General features: G+C 49.2%; 1 protein-coding gene across 4 annotated transcripts; it reads left to right on the top strand.

Moving 5' to 3' along the window:
• Positions 1-9,158: 9,158 nt before the first annotated feature.
• Positions 9,159-15,077, top strand: Men1 (menin 1). Of its 4 annotated transcripts, none has more exons than XM_032891060.1 (10): positions 9,159-9,245; positions 9,613-10,073; positions 10,914-11,122; positions 11,336-11,464; positions 11,682-11,722; positions 11,803-11,890; positions 12,459-12,595; positions 12,995-13,130; positions 13,490-13,654; positions 13,840-15,077. In XM_032891060.1, coding segments are annotated over exons 1-10 (1,851 nt in total). In that variant the 5' UTR covers positions 9,159-9,243; the 3' UTR covers positions 14,323-15,077. The 4 variants fall into 4 exon arrangements, with proteins under 4 accessions (XP_032746951.1, XP_032746953.1, XP_032746954.1 ...); XM_032891062.1 differs by having other exon boundaries at positions 9,205-9,257; XM_032891063.1 differs by having other exon boundaries at positions 9,206-9,315.
• The last annotated feature ends 41 nt before the right edge of the window (positions 15,078-15,118 follow it).

Below are 15,118 nucleotides of genomic sequence, written 5' to 3'. Positions count from 1 at the left end.
AAAAAAAAAAAAAAAAAAAAAAAAAGATCTGGGTTTAATTCCTGGCAATCCCATGGTGTTTCATAACTACCTACAACAACAGTTCCTGGGAATCCATTGTCCTGACTTCCAGATACCAGGCACCAGGCACACACATGATGCACCTACATACATGCAGGCCAAACACTCATATGCATAAAGTAAAATAAACCTTTTAGCCATGGTCGTGGTGCATGTCTTTCCAGCACTCAGGAGGCGGAGGCAAGTGATCTCTAAGTTCAAGGCCAAACTGGTCCTCAGAATGAGTTCCAGGACAGCCAGGGCTACACAGAGAAGCCCTGTCTCAGATAGATAGATAGATAGATAGATAGATAGATAGATAGATAGATAGATAGATAGATAGATAGATAGACAGACCTTAAAAAAAGAATCAGGGGCTGGAGAGATGGCTCAGCGGTTAAGAGCACTGACTGCTCTTCCAGAGGCCCTGAGTTCAATTCCCAGCATCCACATGGTGGCTCACAGCCATCTGTAATGGGATCCGATGCCCTCTTCTGGTGTGTGTGAAGACAGAGACAGTGTAAAAAAAAAAAAAAAAAAAGAATCAGATGACATGCTCAAATAGGGTAAATGGGTACAGTTTGGTAATGCTTACATGTAGGATGATGTCATTACGCAGGTAAAGGCAGGAACAAGATAGAATGAGGCCTGTCATTGGACAAGAAGGAAGGATGGGCGGGAGAAAAGCTTTAGAGAGGAGGTGGAGACTGGGGTGGAGAAAAGGGGACAGCCAAGAGAACATGGAGGCGGATGTTAAGATTCCTCTGCACATTTACAGGTTGTTATGAATATTTTTTTAAATATTTAATGTATATGAGTACACTGTAGCTTCCTCAGACACACCAGAAGAGGGCATCAGATCCCATTACAGATGGTTGTGAGCTACCATGTGGTTGCTGGGAATTGAACTCAGGACCTCTGGAAGAGCAGTCGGTGCTCTTAACCACTGAGCCATCTCTCCAGCCCTGTTATGAATATTCTTAAGGGATGGATGTGTACAGGGCTTTGTATGTCTAGGTGGGCAATTATATCTTATTGATTGGATCAGAGGTTATTGTGTTGTGTGTTCTTTCATGTGGCAATTTAATTGAATTCAAGAGAGTGTGTGTGGCTGGAGACACTGGGCCGCCACAGAATGGGGATGTGTATGTCTGGCATGGTGGCAGCCTGCCTTGGGAACTGGATGGGTAGAGAGATTGCCGCCAGGCTCAGAGAGCAGCCTTCGGCAGTGTGACCTGGGATGGAGCAGGGCGGGTGAGAGGCTTTGCTGCCTGAGACGAAGATGTCTACCAGATGTCATGGGGCACTGCAGTGCCGGACCTAGAGAGGGAGAAAGGAGACCATGTTATTTTAATTTTACTGCAATACTTACAGATGTGTAGGCAGTATCCCAGAATATTAGCAGGAAGGGGATAGTACCCCATACTACCCATAGGAAGACAGTTGTGCTACCTGACAGCTGCGGCCTGCCCAAGACAGCCTTGGCTGTATCAGAGCAGGAATTAAGGCCTGAAGGTAATTCTCTCCTTTTACTCTGTGTCTACCTTTCCTTCTCTTGCTTTTAGACAAACCCATCAGAGGCCCTAAGAGTTCAGGTTTATGGGTTGGGGATTTAGCTCAGTGGTAGAGCGCTTGCTAGGCACCCTGGGTTCAGTCCTCAGCTCTGGAAAAAAAAAAAAAAAGAGTTCAGGTTTGCAGATGGCAGAAGGCCACCTTGACAGCATGGTCAGTGGAGAGGATAGAAGTAGATATAAGACCTGCTAAGGACCTCTTCATCCCCAGTGCTCGCACATATAAGGCATCTAAGGGAGTGGGAGGGCCTCACAGGTGTATTACTTGTTCTTACCCAGGGTTTCCATTACTGGGTAGCATCAAGACCTCCAGACTGAGCTAGACAGAGACAGAGGGTAGGGTCTGAACTCTGGGACCAGGGCAGGCCATCCTTAAAGCTGGAGGGAAAGTAGGTCAAGAAGATGGGTCGCCACCATCTGGTGAAGAATGAGATTGCAGATCCACTCAGAACTAGAGGGCCTGAGCAGTGTGGGCTAGAGAGTGAGACCAGACTCTGTTCCAGCACCTGCATGGTGGCTCCCAATGATCCATAACTCTGTTCCGGGGCATCTATGGCCTTATCTGATGTCTGTGAGCAGACAGACAGACAGACAGACAGACAGACAGACACACACACACAATCACACACGGTGCACATACAGACACTCAGGCAAAACACATATACATGCAAAATACACATCCTATCTCACAGGAGGTTCTAGTGAGACTCTGGTGCAGTGACAATGCCAGACAGTGCCAGGCTATTTGGAAACTGTCTCTTCTGTCCCTTGGAGAACAGAGGGTCTGACAGCTGTGGAGCGGGTGAAAGGAATGCTCAGAACGCTAGCAAGTTAAGACCTAAACCCATCCCTCATCAAATCGGAGAAATGGCTGCTACCCTGACACCCAGAAAAAGCCAGCCAAATTCTACTCTCATTCCTAAGTTCTTACATTTTTTGCACTTTTGATTACATTTTTAAATTGTCTTTCCATGGCCATGTGTAGCGTGTTTGTAATGGCAGGTGTGAAGGTCAGGAGGTAACGCTTTGGAGTTAGTCCTCTGGATGCTTTAAGTGGGTTCCAGGGATCAGAGTTAGGGCCTCTGGCTTTTGTCTGGAAGTTCTTTTCCCCAACAAAGTGTCTTACTTAACCATTAGTTACATTTTTTTTTTTGAAAAGTCAATTTTCCCAATTCTTTGTTTGTTTGTTTGTTTTTCAAAATCAAGTTTCTCTGTGTACCCTGGCTGTCCAGGAACTGGTCCTGTAGATCGGGCTGGTCTCAGACTCAGGATCTACCAGCCTCTGCCTCCAGAGTGCTGGGAGTAAAGGCGTGGGCCAACACTGCTCAGCGATTTTTCCAATCTTTACAAACAAAAAAAATTATTTTTATCTTGTGTGTATGTCTGTCTTGCCTGTGTGTATGTATGTCTTGCCTGTTGGATACCTGTCTTGCCTGTGTGGATGTCTGTCTTTCCTATGTACGTGGATGTGTGTTATGTCCATTTACTGTGCTTGGGGATCAGAAGGTGGCACTGGGTCCTCTGGAACTTGAGTTAGAGATGGTTAGGAGTGGTCATGTGGATTCTGGGAACAGAACCTGGGTCCTCTGAAACAGCAACAATACTCTTAAGTATGTGAGACATCTCTTCAGTCCCAAGAAAACACTTTTTTTTTTAGATTTTTTTTCTTTTCTTTTTTTTCGGAGCTGGGGATCGAACCCAGGGCCTTGCACTTGCTAGGCAACCGCTCTACCACTGAGCTATTACCCCAACCCCTTTTTTTAGATTTTTAAAAATTGTTATTACATATATATGAGTGATCTGCCAGCATATATATCTGTGCACCACATGGATGTATGCCTGGGCCCACTCAGGTTCAAAGGGAACAGCAGATCCCCTGGAAACAGAATTATGGACTGAGTCGGCTGGTGGGTGCTGGGAATTTAAACTGGGTCCTTTGCAAGGACCACAGAACCATTTCTTCAACCAGAGAACTAAGTCTCAAAAGTTGTCCTCTGACCTTGACATGTGTCTACTGTGGCATGCATGACTTTAATAAGTAAGTGTTAGGGGGAGGGGAGGGGGAGGGGGAGGGGGAGAAGGACGTTATTTCTAAAGCAGTTACCTGTCTGTGGAATATATTCTACAGTGGCCTCAGAGGGAGAGGATGCAGATTTGCCAGGGTAAGGGGTGGGATACTCGGACAGGGAGGTTCCACCCTCTCGGAGGAGAAGGGGGAAGAGGGAGACTGTGTGAGGGGGCACTGGGAAGGGGTGGCAGTGATCTGGATGTAAAGTGAATCAATTAAAATTTAAAAGAAGAAAAGAGGAGGAGGAGGAGACAATGACATGGAACCCCCTGGCAGTAATGTTGTCATCACTGGGGGAAGGGTGCTGCTGCTGCCCTCAGAAGAGATTAAGATGATTCCCAGTGACTTTGAATTATTATTTCACATGATTCAGCTCTTAGGGTGTCCACCCCAAGTAAGGAGGATCTAGACATAGGGATAAGAGGTCTGTATGAGTCCAGCTTGGGAAAATAAAGGAGTGTATTTTTTTTTCAGTCTGACCATTTATTTATTACTCTTTGGAGGAGGGATTCAAGACATGGTTTTCTCTGGCCATTCTGGAACTGTGTAGACCAGGTTTGCCTGGAACTCTGAGATTCTCCTGCCTCTGACTCTGAAACACTGGGATTAGAGGGAGGTGTGCAACACCCGCTGGCAGGCTTTCTTTGTTACTCTTAAAGACTTATTTGACTGGACAGCTTTTACCTCTTGCCAGTCCACTCCTGACATTTTTCTTCCGCTCCTTCACATTCTCCGCCAGAGGCTGAGTCCGCTCTGTACCACCCTCCTTGTTGTCTAAGCACTCCATTTCTTCAGAACAACTTGGGGTAACAAGATGGCGAGTCATGGGAGCTTTGGTCCTGGACTTCTTCCCTGCTTTAAGGGTTTTCTGACAACATTCTGGGGGTGTCGTCTTCAGAGGCATTGAAAACCTTTTGGATTCTGCCAGCTCTTTTGAGGTTTAACCACCAAGGCACAACAGTATCTGTTGGTTCAGAAACACCCTTCTCTATTGGCCTCATTTTGAACAGTATCAATTTGAGAACACTTAGATTGGCATCTGCGATGCACTTCCTCTCTCCAGTTCCCCTTGGTCGATAACAGCAACAACCTTTAACAACGGCCACACTGTGCTGTGGTTTAAGACATCTTGCTTCATGGAAAAACCTGTTAGTCATTCTCACAACTGGTTCACATAACCCTTCAGCAGCTGTCACCCCACGCACAGCATCGACAACTGCTTCTCACCACCATGGATTCCTTTAGAAAGTTGAAGTAGGTCAGGTAGTGATGGACAACTTTAATCTCAGCACCTGGGAGGCAAAGGCAGGTGCATCTCTGAGTCCAGGCCAGCCTGGTCTACAGGGTGAGTTCCAGAACTGCTAGGGCTACACAATAAACCCTGTCTCAGGGAAAAGGAAAAGGAAATGCAAAGTTTGCATTCATCATCCATGTCAGTGAACTTCTAACAGCAGGTGCCTGAGAGGAGATACTCAGCTTTATCCTGGCCGACCACCTAGGAGGTACCATGAGAAAAAGCTTTATGAAGTAACTTTCAAGAATATGGGCCACTCTCGAGCAGCTACAACTGCCCAAAATCTCCAACTCTTTGCCCACAAAACACCGATTTTAAGGTTTGAAGTACAGTGTAGAATAATGCAAACCTGGGTTCGGAGCGCCACCTAGTGTTAAAACTGTAGAAGAGCATACGGATTCTCACCACAAAAGGCCAAAGCGGTTTGGGAAAGCCAGTTTCTGTGCCCATCCCATGTTCTTCCCAGGACTCAGATGTGATTGATTTGCTGAATCTGGCAGACAGGACAGTTAAATGATCTTCTGCAGTAACGTGGAGGCTGGCTGTGGTGTCACATTCTGTGGTTCCCAACCTCTATAGTTAGAGGCTGGAGGATCAGGAGTTCAAGATCATCCTCAACTACCTAGCAAGTTTGAGGCCAGGGGTCATAGGACTACTCCTACCAAAGTGAATGAAACCTTGTCTCAAAAAGAAAATTAAGGGGCTAGAGAGATAGCCCTGTCATTAAGAGTTTGGTCTTTCAAAGGACTCAACTTTGATTCCCAGTACCCAGGAGGACTCAAAACTGCCTGTAAAACCAGCTCCAGAGGATGTGATGACCTCTGGCTTGTGCAGCACCTGCGCGCGCGCGCGCACACACACACACACACACACACACACATTAGGAATGATAAATCCTTTTTTTTTTTTTTTTGGTTCTTTTTTTCGGAGCTGGGGACCGAACCCAGGGCCTTGCGCTTCCTAGGCAAGCGCTCTACCACTGAGCTAAATCCCCAACCCCGATAAATCTTTTTAAAAAGCAAAACAAGACCTGCCAAGGTGTCCACACACCTTTAATCCAAGCAGTTGAAATGCAGAAGTAGGTGGATCTCTGTGAGTTTGAGGCCAACCAAGGCTACACCATGGCAAGACTCTCTCTCTCTCTCTCTCTCTCTCTCTCTCTCTCTCTCTATATATATATATATATATATATATATATATATATATATATTCAATATATACCCTTACGTGTGTGTTTGTGTGGATAATAAAATTAAAATGCAAGTTGTTATTTAACAAACACAGCATCCTCTGGGCCCCTTGCTTCATTATGTCAGCTCTCCTATCGAACTGCTTCACAAAATGCCATCTGTCACAAGGTGACATATTTTATAAAAGTACTCAGCCTCAGCTTCAAGTCTGACAGAAGTGAGGTGGCGAGCTAGTACATCATTTGGAAGTAGGTTGTAAGCATTGCGAACTTTGATTACCTATGTACGATATCAGGATAGACTAGTTATCTCCTTGGGTTCATATATTTAAGCTCTTTTATAACAAATTATGGGGCTGGGGAGATGGCTCACAGGTTAACAGCACTGGCTGTTCTTCCAGAGATCCTGAGTTTAATTCTCAACAACCACGTGGTGGCTCACAACCCTCTGTAGTGAGATCTGATGTCGTTTTCTGGTGTGTCTGAAGACAGCTACAGTGTATTTACATAAAACAAACAAATAAATCTTTAAAGAATAATAAATAAGGGGGCTGGAGAGATAGCTCAGCGGTTAAGAGCACTGACTGTTCTTCCAGAGGTCGAGAGTTCAATTCCCAGCAACCACATGGTGGCTCACAACCATCTGTAATGAGATCCGATGCCCTCTTCTGGTGTGTCTGCAGACAGCGACAGTGTATTCATATAAATAATGAATAAATAAATCTAAAAAAAATAAACAAACAAAATTAGCTCATATCTTAATTTTTATTTTTTAAGTTTTTTATTGTAGTTTATACTTATGGATTTTTGCTTGCATGTATGTCTGTGCTCCACATGCATCATAGAAGCTAAAAGAAGACACTGGATTCTGTGATATAGGAGTTACAAACAGTTGTGAGCCACCACTGGGTCCTCTGGAAGAGCAGTCAGTGGTTTTTTGTTTGTTTGTTTGTTTGTTTGTTTGTTTTGTTTTGTTTTTTCTTTTCTTTTTTTTTTCGGAGCTGGGGACCGAACCCAGGGCCTTGTGCTTGCATAGGCAAGTGCTCTACCACTGAGCTAAATCCCCAGCCCCTGCTCTTTTTTGTGTTTGCTTTCTGAGACAGGGTCTCACTGTGTAGCCATGGCTGGCCTGGAACTTGTATGTAGAATGCTGGGATTAAAGGTATGCACCACTACGACCAGCCATCTCTTCAAAGAGAATAATATATAGTTTATTCTAGAACCAAATTTGAGTGACCATGGTCCAGGAACACAGATTTAGGTTAATCCAAATTCTGTGTTCCAATATGACAACAGTTCCATAGCTTTACAGAACAAAGAAACTTATAAAACAAAGAAACTTTAAAATGCATGAGTAGAGGTAGCCAGACGATGGTGCACACCTTTAATCCCAGCCCTAGGAGGCAAAGACAAGAGACCTCTCTGAGTTTGAAGCCAGCCTGGTCTACGAAGTGAATTCCAGGACATTCATGGCTACACAGAAACCCTGTTTCAAAAAGAAAAAAAGAAAAGAAAAGAAAAAAGAAGAAAGAAAGAAAGACAAAGGTTCTGTCTATATGTATGGTGTCTTTGCATCTGTGCAAGGAGCTGTTCAGATGTGGAAAACAGAAACATCAAGAATCCCTCTTTATGGGGTTGGGGATTTAGCTCAGTGGTAGAGCGCTTGCCTAGCAAGGGCAAGGCCCTGGGTTCGGTCCCCAACCCCCCCCCCAAAAAAAAAAAAAAAAAAAGAATCCCTCTTTATGACTTTGTGTCTTGTTCCCTTTACACGGCTCTCTTACTGAACCTGCAGTTAGATGGGTAGGCAGGAAGTCCCAAGGATCCTCCTGTCTCTAACCACCACACTGACCCCATTCCTCACTCATGCCTCCCAGGGCTAGGATTCCAGATGCACGAGTCCTGGGGATTTGAACTCAGGTTCTCTTGCTGATACAGCAAAGGCTCTTACCTGCTAAGTCAAATCCTCAGCCTCATATACTGAGGTCTTAGTCTCAGACAAAAACACTTCATTTTGGAAACAGGGTCATCGCAGACTTCGAGAGTTAAAATGAGGTCGCGAAGGCTTGGGGGAGGGGTTGTGCTATGTGTACTGATGGTGAACATCTATAATCCCAGCACGGTGGAGGCTAAGGCAGGAACATCGGCAGTTTGTGGCCAGTCTAAAATAAAAAGCAAGATCCTGTCTAAGGCAAAACTGACCTTGAACTTCTGAACTTTTTTTCCTTCTTTAATTTTATTTTACATATGTGTGTGCACAAGGTGCCCACCTGCAGAGGACAGCACAGAACATTGGACCCCCTAAAACAAAGCTAAAGATCCAGTTGTGAGCAGACATGTAGATCCTGGGAGCACAGGTCCTCAGCCAGAGCAGCCAGTGCTCTTACCTCTGAGTCATCTCTGCCGTCCACCCTGAGTTTCTTACCTCTAATTTCAACGGCTGGTATTGCATCATAGACTAGTCTGGCCTTGAGTTCACCAAAATCCTCCTGCCTCTGTCTTACTGTGTTCAGCCCTGCAGTCTTTTTAGGTGTGAATGTTTCGTCTGCATCTTTTTATGTGTGTGCACTACGTCATGCTTGGTGGAGGTCAGAAAAAGGCATGGATCCTCTGGAATTGGAGTTACAGATGGTGAGCCACAATTTGGGTGTAGTGACTTGAACTTGAAACCAGATCCTTTGCAAGAGCAACAAGTGCTCTAAACAACTGAACCAGGTCTCCAGGCTCTTTGTAGTATTTTAGTGCAACAGTTTCCCTCACATCTTAAACTGGCCATAATACACAATGCAGCAGCGGCACTATGAGAGAGTTTAGTCCTAGGACTACAATCTCCCAGAAGGCACCGAGGAACCTCTTCTGGCGTGATCGTAAATGACCAATCGTTGCAGAGCTCAGCTTACCCGCCCTGGAGTAGCAGGACTACTTCTCCCATAAGCCACTGCAGGTTTGACTGTCATTTTCAGGCTTGGAGAGGGCGGGATAAGCAAGGACGCCCCTTTCCCGGCAGGCAGTGCTGTCAGAGGAGGTGCGGGACTTCATTTCCCAGCAGGCTTCAGGCGGCGGGCGCCGCGGTGCCTTGTGTGGGATGTAAGCGCGGAGGTGGGCTCGGGGGACCGAAGCCAGGACTCTCCTTGGGACTTGCGGGAGGCTGCTTTAGGTTCGCCTTTTGGACAGGCTCCAGAGGGCTAGGTAGAGATTGCAGGGACCGGGAGGAGTGGCCTTTGAGGGTCCCCAAGAGGTCTTTGGGACGCAGCCTCATCGGGGCTGGGGGTCCCGGGATTGTAGGGAACTAGAAGGCCCTTGGTTGAAAGGTCTCAGAAACCGAGCCGCCGCCCGTGTGCGCAGGACGAAGCGGCTGGCGAAGCAGAATTGTGGCGGAGGGTAGAGCCGAAGCCGAGCCTGGGAGGGGGCTCTCTCGCCGAGCCCGACCCTCCCTTCCTCGGCTTGCCCGCAGGCCACCGCCCGCCGCCATGGGGCTGAAGGCCGCCCAGAAGACGCTGTTCCCTCTGCGCTCTATCGACGACGTGGTGCGCCTGTTCGCTGCGGAGCTGGGCCGAGAGGAGCCTGACCTGGTGCTCCTCTCCTTGGTTCTGGGCTTCGTAGAGCATTTCCTGGCTGTCAACCGTGTCATCCCCACCAACGTGCCGGAGCTCACCTTCCAGCCCAGCCCCGCACCCGACCCTCCTGGCGGCCTCACCTACTTCCCAGTGGCCGACCTATCCATCATTGCTGCCCTCTATGCCCGATTCACCGCTCAGATCCGCGGTGCTGTGGACCTCTCCCTCTATCCTCGAGAGGGGGGCGTTTCCAGTCGAGAACTGGTAAAAAAGGTCTCCGATGTCATATGGAACAGCCTCAGCCGCTCCTACTTCAAGGACCGGGCCCACATTCAGTCTCTCTTCAGCTTCATCACAGGTTGGAGTCAGACAGGTGGTCAGGGGAGCAAACGAATGCTGGCTTGCCTCTTTTCATGTCCGAACAATATGGTTTACAGCCCGTTTGGAACCTGCAAACTTGTGTAGTGGGGCAGGTATTATTCCTCATTCGCAGCTGTGAAAATAGAGTCCCAAAGAGGGGGAGCGGTGTTCTAATGTCAGAATGACAGGGCTGGGACTGGAACCTGATCATTTGGTCTAAATCTTACTCTTATCCCTCAATACCCCAGCCCTGCCATCGAATAGCCACAGGAATCTGGCAGCCTAACATGTGGGGAAAGAGGGTGGCAGCAGATTGGGGAGGTAGGACAAAGGGGTGGATACATTTGAGACAATTAAGAGGATACCTATGAAAATATGTTGGAAGGAAGCACAGGCTTGAGGTCAAGGAGCTTAAGGCTGAGGACATGCAAAGTGCTTTATGTATTGAGCAAGAATCTGAGGCCACTTGTGAGCTTAGCAGGAAAAAAGTGCAGAGATAAATCAGGACATGAGGAAGGGAGGGGTTGGGGGCTCCTGGGGTTATGGATTTGCTCTCCCTGATGCAGTCTGAGAGGTGTACAGTAAGAAGCGGGATTAAGTCATTATGTTAACAGAAGTATCTGGTGTAGAAAAGGGAGGACAGTTTCTGACTGAGTAGACTGGAGATCTAGAGAGGCTTCCTGCTGGGGCTGGGTTATCAGGAGGGAGATGCTGTGAGCACAAAAGGGTGGATGTAATGGGTAGAGTGTGTGAAGCGTGGACATGGATTTGAGAGGTGTTAGAGGGGGAATGGCTCCCTTCTTCCAGGACAGAGCTCTCATTACTGGCTCTCCTGCAGGCACTAAACTGGACAGTTCGGGCGTGGCCTTTGCAGTGGTAGGGGCCTGCCAGGCTCTGGGTCTCAGAGATGTCCATCTGGCCCTGTCCGAGGATCATGCCTGGGTGGTGTTCGGGTCCAATGGGGAACAGACGGCTGAGGTGACCTGGCATGGCAAAGGCAACGAGGACCGCAGAGGCCAGACAGTCAACGCTGGTGTGGCTGAGCGGGTATCGTATTCTCTCAGTCTTGCTCTTTTCCCTCAGTGAGCCTGAGTCATCTGAGGGGTTGATTCTACTTCACTGGCCAGGCTCCCCACAGCCCCTCACCCCTCTGTGTTTATGCACCAGGAGGAAAGGCAGATGAACTGATCTGTGATGCTGTACCCTAGAGCAGGCACAGGGCGGGACATCCTGAGATGTCTGCTTTTCTCCCTTTCTAAGAGCTGGCTGTACCTGAAAGGATCGTACATGCGCTGTGACCGCAAGATGGAGGTGGCGTTCATGGTGTGTGCCATCAACCCTTCCATTGATCTTCACACTGACTCTTTGGAACTGTTGCAACTACAGCAGGTGAGGAGACTGCCCCTGCCCAGGGCCTTCCCTTTCCCTTCTGTAAAATGGACTGATCCTTCTTGATGCGCAAGGGAAAGTAGAGTTGAGACGTAAAGGGCTTTGCAAGTCTTGAATCTTAGCCCTTCTCTGTTAGCAGGGCCCTATTTCTTCCGGTCACCTCTACCTGATAGGCAGCTCCCTTCTACTCACTGCGCTTCTCTCCCTTTGGCTCTAGAAGCTGCTCTGGCTGCTGTATGACCTAGGACATCTGGAAAGGTCAGTAGAAGAATACGATCAGATACAGCTTGGGGCATCAGGGAGCTGAGTGATAGCCTGACCTTACCATCTGTTCCCAGGTACCCCATGGCGCTAGGGAACTTGGCAGACCTGGAAGAGCTGGAGCCCACCCCTGGTCGGCCAGACCCGCTCACCCTCTATCACAAGGTGAGGACGTCTCAGAAGGCAGCCACTCCTCTCTGGGGATGGAGAGGAGATAGGGGAAAAGGAAGGATATTGAGTGTTGGAGGGTATTTTCTGCCTTACTCTGGATAAGGCATGTGTGTGATAAGGGTGATCTGTGTTTAAGCAGAGCCGGGGTTCCTCAGCCTAGGAGTGGCAGGGCTTGGATTTATCCCACAAGCCCTGCATTTTTCCAGCTGCCCTTCTTTACCCTGGCTGTAGCCTGTGGTGGTGGCACTGTGGGGAGATGTTAGCCTGCTCATTGTGGTAGAAGGCTTTAAACAGGACCATGTAGGGAAGAGACCTCCCCAGGGTTGAGTGCTTCCCTGCTCCTCCCTGGGCCTTGTTTGTGGGGTCACCATTCCTACTGTCTGCCCTTGCTTTAGAAGCTTGTAGACCCAGGTCTGGGATGGAGATGGGAGGAGTGGGAACACCATGGAATGGAGCCAGGTGTAGAGACAGGAGGATGGCCGTTTGGCGCCCTCTCTCTGTAGCATGTCAGAGATGAGGCAGTGGGGCCGCCTCCCTGAGGCTCCTCTGCTCCATCCTCCAGGGGATTGCCTCAGCTAAGACCTACTACCAGGATGAACACATCTACCCCTACATGTACCTGGCTGGATACCATTGTCGCAACCGCAATGTGCGCGAAGCCCTGCAGGCCTGGGCCGACACTGCCACTGTTATCCAAGAGTGAGGATTCCCCTGCCAGGCCTCCAGCCTGTCCTTTCTCTCTATGACTTTCCAATCGGTCAGCCAGTCGTAAGATTTTGTCTCAAGCTCTGTCCTCTCTGATCAGCCCCTACACAGCCAAAGCTGCCATTACCTGGGAAGTGAGAACCTCTGGTTAGCTCCTCCTCCTCATGCCTTCCCTTCACTCTTCTCTGCCCATTTTTTCCTGCTTTATAGTCAGTTATGTTACACTGTCTCTGCCCAACTTCTAGCCCAGCCCTCACGCCCCACTCCTTAACCTTGCCTTGTCCTAACATGATCCCCACTATCCGGGTGAACAAGGACTCCAGCCTCTCACCGAGTCAGTGGGGTGTCCTACCATGGGGCAATTGTCAACCTGAGTCCTGTGTGTTCTCACAGCTACAACTACTGTCGGGAGGATGAAGAGATCTACAAGGAATTCTTTGAAGTGGCCAATGACGTCATCCCCAACCTGCTGAAGGAGGCAGCCAGCCTGCTAGAAGCAGGCGAGGAGCGGCCAGGAGAGCAAGCCCAGGTGAAGGGCTGGACTCGATTGGTTCACCCTCTTTCCTGGGCACATTGGTTGGACTGCATGGACAGGGTTGGGGATTCTCTTTTGGGGTTCAAAAGGACTTTAGGGTGTTTTAGAGCTAAAACCTTTAGGGAAATGGGTTGATGGTCTATCTCTTTGATGGCAAGTTTGACTCTGGGCTGGGCCGTAGGCGAGGAAAGGCACTCACTCCCCTTTTCCACTCACACTAAGGGTTAGCTTTGTAAAAGGAAGGAGGGTCTAGCCTGCACTTGTCTTCCCTGAAACTAAGGCTTTGCCCAGGTGGAGCCTGGCCTGCACACTGTGACCTTTGTGACCTTTGCTGTACCTTCCCCCTTATCCAGGGCACCCAAGGCCAAGGTTCTGCCCTCCAGGACCCAGAGTGCTTTGCCCACCTGCTGCGATTCTATGATGGCATCTGCAAATGGGAGGAGGGTAGCCCCACACCAGTACTGCACGTGGGCTGGGCAACTTTCCTTGTGCAGTCCCTAGGACGCTTTGAGGGACAGGTGAGAGGGTCCCATCATCCAGGGCATGGGAACTGCAGGTGGTGGTAGTAGCTCCAGGGGACTGAGGTTATATGGATATTTATGAGTACAGATGATGAGAGGAGACTCCTGGAGAGGTGGTCAGGAGCTGAGGCTGGAGCCCCACTGGTGATCACGACCCTTCACTCAGCTTACGCTTTGCTCAGGTGCGGCAGAAGGTGCACATAGTTAGCCGGGAAGCAGAGGCAGCAGAGGCGGAAGAACCATGGGGGGACGAAGCCCGAGAAGGTCGTCGGCGCGGTCCCCGCCGAGAGTCCAAGCCTGAGGAGCCACCACCACCCAAGAAGCCTGCGTTGGACAAGGGCCCAGGCTCAGGGCAAAGTGCAGGGTCGGGACCTCCTAGGAAAACGTCAGGGACTGTCTCAGGTACTGCCCGCGGCCCAGAAGTCAGCAATGCTGCTCAGGCTCCAGCACCTGCAGCATCGCCACCCCCAGAGGGCCCAGTGCTCACTTTCCAGAGTGAGAAGATGAAAGGAATGAAGGAGCTACTGGTGGCCACCAAGATCAACTCTAGTGCCATCAAGCTGCAACTCACAGCACAGTCCCAAGTGCAGATGAAGAAACAGAAGGTGTCCACACCCAGCGACTACACACTCTCTTTCCTAAAGCGGCAGCGCAAGGGCCTCTGAACTCTTCGGGATTCTGTGACAAGGCCCCCGGCCTGCCCACACTCCCATCAGGCTTCACTCTAGTCCTCTAACTCAAGCCTAGACTCTGCCTACAGTCCTAGGTGGCCCAGAACCGCCCAGCAGTGACTGGGAGCCTTCATTTAGCCCCTTTTCGGGCCCCAGAGTCCTGGCTCGGTTCTTAGAATTTAGGTTTCATCTCCCACCAGCCAGCCAATTGGAACATTGTAGGTCCATGCAACCGGTCTTTACAGGTCCAACCCCGCCCCCCGAAATTCAGTGGACCATGACGGGTTCCCTAGTCAAGCCTGAACAGTCCGGCATTCCTCCCACTTGGGGACTAGATTGACCTTAGCCCACAAGCACAGTTGCTACCTGGAAACCCAGGAACCAAGGACCATTCAGTCCCTAGGGGTAGATTTCCGCACTTTATAGTTGCATCCTTTGGCAATCCAAGTCCCCTACCCCAAAGAACTTAACATATTGCTGCCTGAATCTGGAAATCTTCCTCATCTCCCTAGCCCCGGAGTCCAGGACATGAAGGTCCGACTCTTATCTGTGAATACTGAGCCTCGCCCCCTTCCTGACCAAACTGGCCGGAGAACAGAGCAGGACCTCTTCCAGCCCTCTGGGAACCTCCTTGAGGTCCCAGGAGGAAATCTGCACGGGGTGGGGGAGGGCCAGTCTCTTCCTGTTTTGTACATAGATTTATTTTTCAGTTCCAAGGAAGATAAATACATTTTGTTAAGAAAAAAAAAGATGTATGTGTTTCATCTGGGAAATTGGGGATGGGGCGGGA

Source organism: Rattus rattus, chromosome 2 (assembly GCF_011064425.1).
Source record: "Rattus rattus isolate New Zealand chromosome 2, Rrattus_CSIRO_v1, whole genome shotgun sequence".
Lineage (NCBI taxonomy): Eukaryota > Metazoa > Chordata > Mammalia > Rodentia > Muridae > Rattus > Rattus rattus.
The sequence above is the reverse complement of the archived record's forward strand: the minus strand, read 5'-3'. Positions and strand labels throughout refer to the sequence as shown.